This window comes from Platalea leucorodia (assembly GCF_965183815.1).
Source record: "Platalea leucorodia genome assembly, chromosome: 2".
In the NCBI taxonomy this organism is placed as follows: domain Eukaryota; kingdom Metazoa; phylum Chordata; class Aves; order Pelecaniformes; family Threskiornithidae; genus Platalea; species Platalea leucorodia.
In genome coordinates, this window is record NC_138824.1 from 73734202 (window position 1) to 73746545 (window position 12344).

Genomic DNA, 12344 nt, shown 5'->3' on the forward strand with positions numbered 1-12344 from the left:
CCGGGGACCGCGGCCTCTGCTCCGTATTTCCCCACGCCGGGGACCCCCCACCCGCGCCCCAAAACGCTGCGAGCCGCCGGCAGCGGCAGGGGGGCCGGCACGGCGCCTCGCTCGCTCTCTGTCTCTGCCCGGTGCCGCTTCGCCCCCCGCGGTGCCAGCGAGGAGAAGGGAGGCACAAAGCCGTGACGTCAGAGCGGCGGGGGCGGAGAAGTGCCACTGTTATGACGTCATCCTGCTGCCGTCCCCCCGCGGGACGGGCGCCAGGAGCCGCGGCCGCCGCCGGTGCCCGCCTGGAGCCGCCCCCGGCGGGGCGGGGCGCGCAGCACGGCGCAGCGCAGCGCGGCGCAGCGCAGGGCGGGTCCCGTCCCGGCGCAGAGCCGCTGCCGGGTGCGCTGGGCCCGGGCAGCCGCCGTGCAGCAGCAGCTCCCGGCGGGGCGATGCGGATGGCGGTCGGTGCGGCAGCGGGCGAGGGGGCAGCGCAGAGCCCCGGCCCCGCCGCCGTCTCGCTGGGCTTGAGCGTGGCCGTGGTCTCCAGCCTGGTGAACGGCTCCACCTTCGTCCTGCAGAAGAAGGGGATCGTGCGGGCCCGCGGGCGAGGTAGGGGCCCCGGCGCTGCGGTGGCGGCGGGCGGCAGCGCCCTCCCGGGGCTTCCCAGCCTCCCTCTCCCCCCCGGTCTCCGGAGCATCGCCCCCGGCGCCGTGCGGGACGGGTGCCGCCGCCCCGGGAGCCGCCCGGCCTCCCCCGGGGCCGCTCCCTCCCCTCGCCCCCGCGCAGCCCCCGCGGAAGGGCCGCGCCCGTCCCGCGCTGCGGCAGCGGCCGGCCCGGGGGGGCGCGGAGGACGGGCACCCCCGGGGCTTGGCAGACCCTCTGCCCGGGGGGTGGCGGTGCCGCCCGGAGCGGGGGACACCTGCCGGGCGGCTGGGCCGGGGGGGCGGCCTTCGTTTGTCACCTGAGGTGTGCCGGGCACGGGAGGGCGATGACTGGGGCGCGGGAAAGGGGTGTGACAAATTGCCGGCGCGAGGGCGGGCGGGGAGCGATGAGGGGCGGTCGAGCGTAGCCGTCGGCAGCAGCTTGCCGATGCTCGGCTGCTGGCGGGTCTTCTGTCCCGCCGCCGTGCAGCACCGGGGGCTCGCGCGGGCGCGTGTGTGCACGCGCGGGTTTCTCCTGCGGCGTTTTCGGGTGCTTGTGGGACTTTTCTACCCATTTCTCAGGCTGGGGGAGTTTCTTGCCACGAACAGCAGCAGCACACCTCGTCGCTTGTTTGTTCTAGCTCGTCCAGGGGCACGCACCACAAGTTACATCGGTCACGCCGCGGTTTCCTTTTGTAGAGAAGAAAGGCACGCCAATTACGTGAAATCACTATTTTTGGTTTTTTTTTTTTTTTTTTCAATATCGAAATCCCATGCCTCAGTATTGTTTTCTGAGACGAACGTATTCAGGAACTGACTGTGCTATCTAGATAGTTTAGCCAAAACAAAGCTGTAAATTCACAGAGTATGAAGATTTTCTATATTTTATCCTGAAAATGGAGCTCCCCAGCCTCTGAATAGGATTTTGCTAGCTGCGTCTTGATGCTTTGAATATAGGAAAATACAATATCTCTATTTGTTCTTAATATCATGCTTTTACGTGAGGGTGAAGTTGTAAACGCAGGTTGCATGAGACCTTTTAATTGTATTTCTGTGGGCAATAGCCCCTTGTTTTGCAGGCGATGGTGTCTGTGTGCGTGTGAGCCTGTGTCCATAGGCTCTGGGAACTCTTTCTTATGAAAAATCCTTTTTAGTGACCAGGACATGCTAGGTATTTTCTCTGTATATGTGTGTGTATGAAAATATATATTTATATGTATATATGTATGTATTTGGGATGGTCAGTGTTAGAGCAGCAGTGCGTTTCCAGTGCCTGCTGCATCTAGCATGTTCAGGGTGGATGCAGTAGAACAGAGCAAGCTTGCAACTCTGTTACTACCAGCTGGCAGCCTGGTCCAACAAGTTTATTTTGCCTTTTCTTCAATGACCTTACGGTTAAGGGCCTCAGACAAACTACTGTTTTGCAAGCATAGTATCCCTTTCCCTCCAAGATGGCTGTAATCCACTTTTATTGTCCACAGAGAGATCACCTTTGCATCATAAATACAAATCCGTTTTTGTAAGGGAAACAATGAGAAAACAGGAGAGAATGAATTTCCATCCCAAGGCAGTTGGAGAAGTTTCCATTTTGCAGTACAGTTGAATCTAATTCCTCCTGAAGAGCTTTCAGTGGAGCCCTGGGTTAAGGGGGTGGTGGGTGTGTGCCTGCCTTTGCAGCCCTGGCAGCTGTAAAACATCCTTTTTGGAAGATACTACTGATGCTTATTTGTGTATCTTGCCGAGCGATTCGTAGTATTTCCTATTGCCATGCTCAGTGTGGAGACATCCAGGCAAATACCCTAGGTTTCTCTCTATTTAATGTTGTGAAGCATTGTGGTTCTGCCTTGAATCTAGCAGTCGGAGCTGTGAGCCCGAGATCGTCAGTGTCAGATGATGTCTTTTTTCCATTGGCTTCAGTAGGTGTTGTATAATTCACAAGGAGGCACTTCAGGTCTTTTCTGTCTTCTCTATTGAATCAATAATAAAGTATCAATGCAATTAGTAATCCTTCCTTAGTTAGAAACAGCAGCGGGTGACAAATATTTTGCAAAGTTATCTTACTTGAGTCAATATTTTCTATAATTTGTGCCCCCAACAGTGTTTTTATTTTATAGGCAATGACAAAAGTCTAAAAAATGATTACACCCACTCTAAAGCTGGCCATTTTCATTAGTCATTTTCCATCTCATTTCAATTATATAGTGTGATTTCCAAGCACTTAATACTTTATATGTCTCCAGAGCTATAGATTACGTGGTTTTCTTTCATTTGGGATTTCAGGGTAGGTACAATATTGCCTATTGCTCCAGCAGCTCTTGAGAGAGCATCTTCCCAAATAAATGCAGAGCTGAATTGCTAGAAAGAGGAGCAGAATCTAAGAGCATAGCGTGATGCCAAGGTCATGCTCGGTGGAGGCCAGGCTTTAGTTTAGTAAGCGGTCATTAGCCTTGATGTTCTGCAGAAGCAGAACTTATAAAATGTGGTGCACAGGCTCCCCTAGCACATCCCAAGGCAAGAGCCTATAATCTGACGATGAAAATAATCATGCTTGAGCTTAGGAGACGCTAAGGGACAATCTAGAGTTTTCACTCCTCTCTTTGAAATGTGGCAGTATGTCAGGAATTCAGAGGCTTCAGTTGTAGCATTTCCCAATGCCCAAATGCAGGAGGATTGGCCCATGCTACGGTACAGCCAAAACTGCGTGCCAAAACAATTTCTCTCCTACAATTTCTTCAATACAATTTCATTGAGGCTATATTACCAAACAAATTGATCCAAATCATGCTTTGTTTCCATGGGTTTCCCATTCTCCTAGCAGTGGTTCTAACGTGTATGTTTACATGGCACCCTCGGAAGCATTTGGTGACATTTTGGATGCTCTTCTAACTCATACCACGTTAGCGTCGCGTAGGTACTTCACTGGAAATCAGAACTTCTGACTAATACATTCTCTTAAGAAGGTCCAACTTGGACACTTAGGCCAAATCCAAGCACCTTCTCTCTTGTTTTCCTCCCACTCAGTTGCCTTGAAGAAAAGGGTTAAGATGAAGGTCCTTAATACTTAAGACTGTTGAAATTATTCTATTTTGTAGTTCCAACATTGCAATTTCATATTTTTCTAATACGTCTTATGGTGCTTCCTCTTCCAGGTACTTCGTACTTAACGGATATAGTATGGTGGTCTGGCACTATTGCAAGTAAGTATCTTAAAAGGTTTGATTTTATTTGAAGGGAGAAGTTGCGGTTAGATGGTGAAAAGAGACAACAGGAAATCTGGGTTCTCATCTTGAATCTCACGCTTACTTGTCACGAAATTCCCATCCCTCAGAAATATCTCACCTTCAGTAAACTCTCACTCTGGCTACTGTGTCTGACGGTGTTTGAGAAGGCAAAGAGCTGGGACGGTCCCAAGTCAGACGTCTGTCCAGATTTCCGAACTGTGTGGTACTTGCAGCCCTTGGCAGCCACGCACTGCTCTGACTCTAGATTCCTGCATGGTTTGTGTCTCTGGATTATAGAATCAAAGAATTGTTTAGGTTGGAAAAGATCATCACATCCAACCATTATCCTATCACTGCCAAGTCCACCACTAAACCATGTCCTCAAGCACCACATCTACCCTTCTTTTAAATACCTCCAGGGATGGAGACTCAACCACTTCCCTGGGCAGCCTGTTCCAGTGCCTGACCACCCTTTTGGTGAAGAAGTTTTTCCTAATATCCAACCTAAACCTCCCCTGGCGCAGCTTGAGGCCGTTTCCTCTCGTCCTATTGCTTGCTACTTGGGAGAAGAGACCGACCCCCACCTCGCTACAGCCTCCTTTCAGGTTGTTGTAGAGAGCAATGAGGTCTCCCCTCAGCCTCCTCTTCTCCAGACTAAACAACCCCAGTTCCCTCAGCCGCTCCTCATGAGACTTGTGCTCTGGACCCTTCACCAGCTTCACTGCCCTTCTCTGGACACGCTCCAGGACCTCAATGTCCTTCTTGTAGTGAGGGGCCCAAAACTGTACACAGTATTTGCGGCCTTGTGCTGGTCTGCTCAGTTTTTAATGGAAGTCAAAGCTGAATAAGAAATTGTTGCTCTGCACAAAAGGGCTCATTGAGCACATGTTATTTTTTTAGATCAGAAAGCACTTAGCCAGCCTCAACTGAAAAAAACCATCCTTTTGACAGATACAGTTTCAGTTTTGCTTTTAATCTACAAGATTAATGTGAAGCCTTGTGTGGTGCTGATAAGAGATCAGTGTAATTTCACTCTTAGTATCTTTGTAAACTCTGCTCAGGCTAAGTTCACTCTGATGTGAATCCAAAGCATGGGGAGCAGCTAGCTTTCTCCTCTTGCAGTTCAGCCCTAGTTCTACCCACGAGCTTAAAATCATACCACGCTTTTAGACTCTAACTCAGCCTTTTGCGAATTATTTGGAAATGTTCTGATGCTGTTTCTGAGAAGTACATGCATCCAGTTGTGCCCCTTGTTTTGTGGCAACAAGGCAAGTCTCTGGTTTATGCAAAAGGAACGGAAACGGATAGATCCCTTGAAGGACAAAGTTCGCAGCAAGTGTAGAAGCCAACAGAGCTTCAGAGGAAAGTCCTCGGCTAATTTAGCCTGAGTTTAAGTAGTACTTTGTCAGCTTCCTCCTCTGCCAGGATCACTGCTGCCTAAGTAGCAATACATCCGTGCATTAGTCACTGCCGCTTATCACTTGTGAGGCTCCTGGCTTGAATCTCCAAGCAGAAGGAGTTAAAATAAGAGAGGTTTTATTACAGGAGTTTATCTTGGTGAATCAGAGAAAACCATTTCATGCTTAAAAGAGCTGACAGAATTGAATGAAGGCAAAATAGCTGAAGGGCATGGTATCAGTTGGCTTTTGTCCAGTAGCTAGGTGCAGGTATTTCAAAACAAACCCTCAGTAAGTTTACAAAGGAACCAAGGGAAGACTTGCTTAAGGATATTGTAGATTCAGAATTGCAACAGAGTCACAAACAGCAATAGCAAGGGCCAGGTAGGCACCTATGGGATGCAGAGAAAGGCGACGGTTGGGGAATTAGCAATATCCCCAGTTATCTGGGCGAAATTATGACAGCTGACATAATTTTCTCAAGCAGGGAATTTGGAGGTTGGATGACTAACAAAACCCACAAAAATTCTATCAACTTGTTTTCACAATATTTGTTCAGATGGTGAACAAGCATTTCTGTGTTGGCATGCTGACTCAGCATAACACTGCCAAACCATTTTGGGGCCTTGGGATCCACTGGATTACTGAAGACTTCAAAGGAGGGGCTACAGATCCTGCTAAGGGATTTTTTTAAAAAGTCAAAAGAGTGATTGCAGCATGTGTATAGGTATTTCAATGAGCATTAAACTAATTAATTGGCTAATTAATTAGTTTCAATGCAGGTTTTGATAGCAACATAGATGTGGCTGGTTTTTACAGTGGATACATCTATGTTAGTGTTTTATTGCAGATGGGGAATGCACTTGCGAAGTGCATCTCCCGTTCGTCTCCATGGACTGGGCTTTCTTTCACGTTGTGGAGCAGTGTTGGAGCTCCTGAACTGGACTTTAAGATGAAACTAGGCTAGAAGATGTACTCTAGGACCATGCCTAACGCACACCAACTGCAAATAGACTTTCAGTCCGTGGGAGCAGGCTGAAGTTAGTCTAAAATAAAACCCTTGACGTGCGTATAGCAGACATCTTTTGCTGTACGGATCTACTCCTGGTCTCCTCGCTAATGTAGACATGTCGGTGTGCATCAAGTTTTGTGTTGCAATAACTTCGGGCATATTGGTACTCCTTTAGCAAGTTTAAAGCTTGGTGTGCCTTCAAGAACTGAAGCCATGAATTGACTTAGAGAATTGATGTATCTGGAGAGGAATTTCAACAGAGGGCTGTTGTTGGCAGCAAAGGTCCTCAACATCAGGTAGATGGTAACAATTACTGAAATTCCTTTTTTAATTGGTCTTAATTAGTCCTGGTCTGTTGTTTGTGGTGGTAAGAGACTGTTACTATTACTCCATAGTGATACTGCAAACTTCTGGTAAGTTCAGTTGCCTTACAATATGTGCAATTTGACTGAAGCTTCAGAGAGCTAATTTATGGATTTGTATTGGTTCTTCCGACAGAAAGTTAAGGCAGCTGACCTCCAAAAAAAAAAAAAAAGCAGCCTTTTGTCAGAGTCACTTGGAGATGTATCTAATCTGCAGAAACACAGCATGCCAGCTGTGTCCCGTCCTCCATGCAAGATCTGCCCCAGTGCCTTCAGGTGCCTTAAAGATAATGACAAAGTTGCCACGTACATGTGCTGAAAAACCATCCTGAGGCCGATAGCTGAGTTATTCTGTGTCTCCCAGGGGCAGGGAGAATTCAGGAGACCATCACTGACTCTTGAGCTCTAGAAATGCTGCTCGTTAACTTCTTTGGCTCACTCCTGCATGTAGAGAAATCCTCAGTGAATTGAATCAGTATAATTTCACCACACTCTGCTGTTTTGTAAGTTTGTCTGTGTCTCCTTCATGTTTCCTGGAGGTTACACAGGTCTTCAGCTCTACTGATAATGTGAGCTAATTTGGTAAATTAATTAATGTTTGCACAGTGCTTTGCAGGTGTAAAGAACAGGGTGATGGTAACAGTATTTGATAGTCGAGGGCAATGCCAGCCTGAGCATAAAGACAGCTGGGATTCTTGAAATGTTTTTAAATGCTGATAATGGCTCGTAACATCAACTGAAAATTTGAGCTGTAAGTAATTTGTGTTCAATCTCAAGGTTCTTGCCAGTTACCATAGACCCTGTAACTATGCAAGCATCATGTTGACCTCTTACAAACTTGCCAGAACTTGCAAAACCATCCAGCTTTTCTTTTTTAACTGAAGACTTGAACACATGAACTGTTTATCACAGCTGTGATGTGCAATAGTGTGGTACATCTTGGAATTTGCTTTTATTCAGGGAAAGAAAAAAAATATGATTGTGAGGCTGTTATTGTGACTTGTCAGGGATCTGTTCTTTTTACAGTGGGTAGGAATGACACTTGATGTTATATAGAGTTGTGAAAAATTGATGTGGTCTACTGTATATTGGAAAGCCCTTATGCATGTGCTCAGTATTTCATTAGTAGATTCCTTTCCTCAGTACTGTCCTTATTTTCCCCCCAAAAGGTCACACTGCTGTTAGGAACTATAACCAAGTGCATTTGTGTTACACATATGCACGTTCTAAAGCTGAAATCATGGGTTATATATACTTTTAGTCCTCCTCGTATAAATATTTGAGTGTAACATTGAGAGATTTGAGTGTAATGTATGAGTGTTTCTAATTCATAGTCTTATTTATATTCAACTAAGGGAAGCTGCAAATGAGATAATTTACTGTGCCCTCTTGGATCTTCTTGTGTGGCAAATACAAATCCTGTATTAAAAAGTAATTAAATACAGAAAAATTCCAGCCATTGTGTTTAAGTGCAAAATTAACAGAGCTAAGCAAATTTGTAACATCTGTTTTTCAGTTAGGTCAGTCTTTCCCAAACAGTATTGGGTAAGTTTTCATTACTTCTTTTTACAAAAGGATTTGAAGGCTTATTTCTGGTTCTCTTGACAGTGGCTCTGGGTCAAATAGGGAATTTCTTGGCCTACACTGCAGTCCCAACTGTGCTAGTGACACCCTTGGGAGCTCTTGGCGTTCCATTTGGGTAAGAGTTTGCTTTTCTTGTTCTTATCTGACTGTTGTTACTACATAATAAAATGCCAGATAGACTCCGTGATCACTGGAGGTCCACCGAGAAGATGTCAGGCTTGTGAGTGTTCAAATGGTGTGTTATAATGTCACCTATTCCTGTTTTCCCCAGCAAAGTGGCGGCGAGGGGGAAGGCAGTGGTGAAGAAAGGGTTCCTGAGTATCTTCTGCTTTAACTATCACTATGATCTGGAACAGATCAACATTTCCCTCCCCCCCTCCTTTCACTGTGGTTGTTCTGGACTCTTCTACTTATCCTCTTATTCACAGTTCCCTTACTATGTAGATCTGTCCTTTTGTCTCACATTCTTTCTCTCCCCTGCTATTCACAACCCACACGTGTTTTTTCATGCTGATTTTCATTTCATTGGATTTGGCCTTCCTGAAGCAGGAGTCCCTTGCATATGTATGCCCACAGCTTCTTGAATGTTATGTTCATGCGAAGGGAGGGAACAAAAGGCAGTGAGTGTTCCTAAAAGGAGTTTAATATGCAACTAAATGTTTTGTGAATAGCTAAACTACAGTTGTGAACCTACTGCAGTGAAAAAGCACAGTTCTTTAAAAACAAGCTGTGCATTGCCTCGAGATTTTTCTGTTGCCTACTGTTGTCTGGTGAATTGCATATCTGACTGCACTGGTCAGCTACTTCAGAGTGCAGATTGCTTTGTACAGGCTTCATGGCTGTCTTTAGTTTTATACACTATGAAGCACACTGACAGTGCTCTTCTTACCACCTATCATTTTATCCTAGGACACATAATTTTGTGTATTTCAGTCAGCTACATGTCTGAGCTGAGCCCTGTGATCTTTGTAACCAAAGGCCACTTTTATCTCGTGACTGTGTAGCACCTATAAAATGGGGCTTCGTGGCAGCTCACCAAATTGTTAACGGGTAGATAACTGCCTTGGGTGCCAGATGCCTGGTTTGGGGGTTTGGGTTCTTTTGGAGGTGGTGATGTGGTGTTGGTTTTGGGGGTGTTGTGGTTGTTTTTTTTGTTGTGGGTTTTGTGTAGTTTTTTTTTTCCCCTGAGATGAAACATCAAGGATTGACTAAGACTGAGACTGGATGAATCTTCCCTAAGATAAGTCAGAAATAGATTTTGAGGATCCACCAACATTTGGTTGAAGATCCACCAAAATTTGATACTGTTCCTTTAAGAGGGAAATTCATGTGGGACATCACTGTTGGAGCATTGTTACCAGGATGTAGTCAAACTTTTAATTTTCTTCCTCTTTGTGAAAGGTCCATTTTAGCTTCTTACTTACTGAAAGAAAAACTGAACATTCTTGGCAAGCTGGGATGTTTGCTGAGCTGCGCTGGGTCTGTTGTTCTCATCATCCATTCCCCAAAGTCCGAGAGCGTAACAACTCAGGCTGAGCTTGAAGAGAAGCTTACAAATCCAGGTATTTTGTTCTTTTATTAACTCATAATGGTTTTGTGAGGTCGATCAAGAGCATGCAGGAGGAAGAGGCTTACCACTTCCCTCAGGTAGGAAAATTGACTTCTGAAGAAACCGTGATGTGACAGAGGCAAACCAGTACAGCTTTTGTGTGGGAAAACTATGCCTTGCTGTACTTGGAACACGTCAGATTTATTGATACATGTGTGCAGAAAGGAACACGTGGATACTTTTGAAAACGTTATCCTGCACAGCAAGCTCAGAACGATGGCCGTTTGAACTTGTAATTTTCTGAAATTATGAAAAGTTTATCTTGCTACTTAGAGATGAAAGGCATAATTCTAGGATCTCAATTTAAGTTGTTTTATACAAAATAAAAAATATTGTCTTTTGTTCTTTAATTCTCTATTTGTTTTTTTATTAGAAGTTTATACTAGATACCAGTTATGTTCCGAGCAGATTTCTTTGCATAATAAAGGTGTGTAGAAATATGCTGTTGAGACATATGCTGAAATGCCTGTTCTTTCTCACAGAGAATGTAAAGCCCCACTGGCTCCTGGGGGACACAGACTAGTGCTAATACGTGCCAGACCCACTTGTATTTTTCTTGCATAAGAGCTAAACTGCCAACTATTGTTATTTCCTTTAATTGCTTTAGGTGAGAGAAACTCAAATGTAATAACATCAGCTATCCAAAAAATTTGCAAACAAAGAAAAGAAAACAAATACCCTGGTCTAAATTTACCATTTCAATCCGACCAAAATGAATTAGAAATATATTTCTTTAAAACTATAAAGCATGAAATGTTTTTCACCAGTCTAATATGTGTACTGATGCTATAATGTAAGTGATATGGCCTCCCAGTTCTTTCAGCTCTCCCTACTCACCTTAATGGGATCTAACTTTATGTTTAAGCTCTTTGCTAGATCCACGCACCATGCTTTATTTAACTCGTTATTAATGAGGTGTTATCACTGCTGTCTGTCATAGGGGGCTTTAAGGAGTATAATCCTCATGTAAGAGAGAATGAAAAAAAAAAAAGCCATCTTAAATCCAGTTCAAGTGTGCAACAGTGTGTATTTTACTACATGATGATTTGTTTTACCCAAAGAACATGGCAACATCATCCGTTGCAGATGTCCACAACATCTCTAAAAGCTCAGTGATTTGGATCTATATTCAATAGCAAATCTTAACCTTGGTGTATACCTGAAGTTCACTGGTATGACATGATCTGCCTGCTAAAATCTTTAGAAGACCAAAAGCCGTCACCTTGCTATTATCTTGTTTTCTTTTTGTTTTCCAGTTTTCGTGGGTTATCTCTGCATAGTGCTGCTAATGCTTCTCCTGCTTATCTTCTGGATAGCTCCAGCTCATGGACCTACTAATATCATGGTTTACATCAGTATTTGCTCTCTGTTGGGCAGTTTCACTGTTCCCAGCACAAAAGGCATTGGGCTGGCTGCTCAAGATATCTTTCACAATAACCCCTCGAGTCAAAGGGCTCTGTACCTCTGTCTGGTACTTCTGGCAGTATTAGGATGTAGCATTATCATTCAGTTCAGATACATCAATAAGGCACTGGAATGTTTCGACTCCTCTGTGTTTGGTGCCATCTACTACGTTGTGTTTACCACCCTAGTCCTGCTGGCTTCAGCCATCCTTTTCAGGGAATGGAGTAATGTAGGAGTGGTAGATTTCTTGGGAATGGCTTGTGGATTCACCACAGTGTCTATTGGAATTGTTCTTATACAAGTCTTCAAGGAATTCAACTTCAATATCGGGGATTTAAATAAACCTAACATGAAGACAGATTAAAATATTTTCTGAGGGGAAACTGGATGGCTCAGGGAAGGATGCAGAGCCTTTCATTTCTAGGTCACTGATTCAAATATGATTCAGGTTGGTAGTTACCCTCTGACAATTTGGTGGCCTACATGAAATGAATTGGAGGCCTCCATCCAGTTTCAAAGGAACAGTTGTCCATGTACCCCAGTCAACATGATAAATGACCTTAATTGGAACCACTGATTGAGTCAGCATAGAGACCGATGTATTTCCTTACTGTAAAAGGTAATCCATCAGAAAAGATCTGGGGATATTCTGACAGGCCTGAGTGTGAAAAGCTTGTGTTGTGGCTTCTGAGGTACCGTTTCTATGGGCAGAGAACATCAGTTTCTAATGCACTCAATCTGACACCTTTCATGAGTGATGTATACCTTAAAATACGGGGCGGGGGGGAAGCGAGTGGAACAATTTGTTAATCTCAGTATAGCAATGTGTTCACCGTCAGGGCTGTGAATTCTGAGACAAATGTTTGTCGAACCATGGACTGCAGATTTGTCCTTTTTAGTGACTGTCTCGGCAACTTGGTCTGCCGTGCGGTGAAGACACTGGGGTGTTTTAAATTGAATTCTTTATACAGACCCTTAAAAATCTTTCACTAATTACTTATCAGCTGATGGTAGTGTCCAGTATGCATTTTTCTTTGTAACTTATGTGCATTAAGACATACCGCATTCATCTGAGAGTTTTTAATTGGGAGCAGACAGAAAGACTGTGAAGGACGTGGAAACGATG

The 12344-nt window shown here is 44.9% G+C and overlaps 1 protein-coding gene across 1 annotated transcript; it reads left to right on the plus strand.

The window, feature by feature from the left end:
• Positions 1-413: 413 nt before the first annotated feature.
• On the plus strand, positions 414-11955 carry NIPA1 (NIPA magnesium transporter 1). The gene is made up of 5 exons (XM_082337617.1): positions 414-597; positions 3779-3826; positions 8230-8320; positions 9607-9767; positions 11071-11955. The coding sequence occupies exons 1-5, from the start codon at positions 438-440 to the stop codon at positions 11580-11582; spliced, it is 972 nt and encodes a 323-aa protein (XP_082193743.1). The 5' UTR covers positions 414-437; the 3' UTR covers positions 11583-11955.
• Positions 11956-12344: the final 389 nt, after the last annotated feature.

Coding starts and splice junctions, on each gene's coding strand:
- NIPA1 (XM_082337617.1), top strand. CDS start 438: ATGCGGATGGCGGTCGGTGCGGCAGCGGGCGAGGGGGCAGCGCAGAGC. Junction 598..3,778: donor CGTGCGGGCCCGCGGGCGAG/GTAGGGGCCCCG, acceptor TTCCTCTTCCAG/GTACTTCGTACTTAACGGAT. Junction 8,321..9,606: donor GCTCTTGGCGTTCCATTTGG/GTAAGAGTTTGC, acceptor TCTTTGTGAAAG/GTCCATTTTAGCTTCTTACT.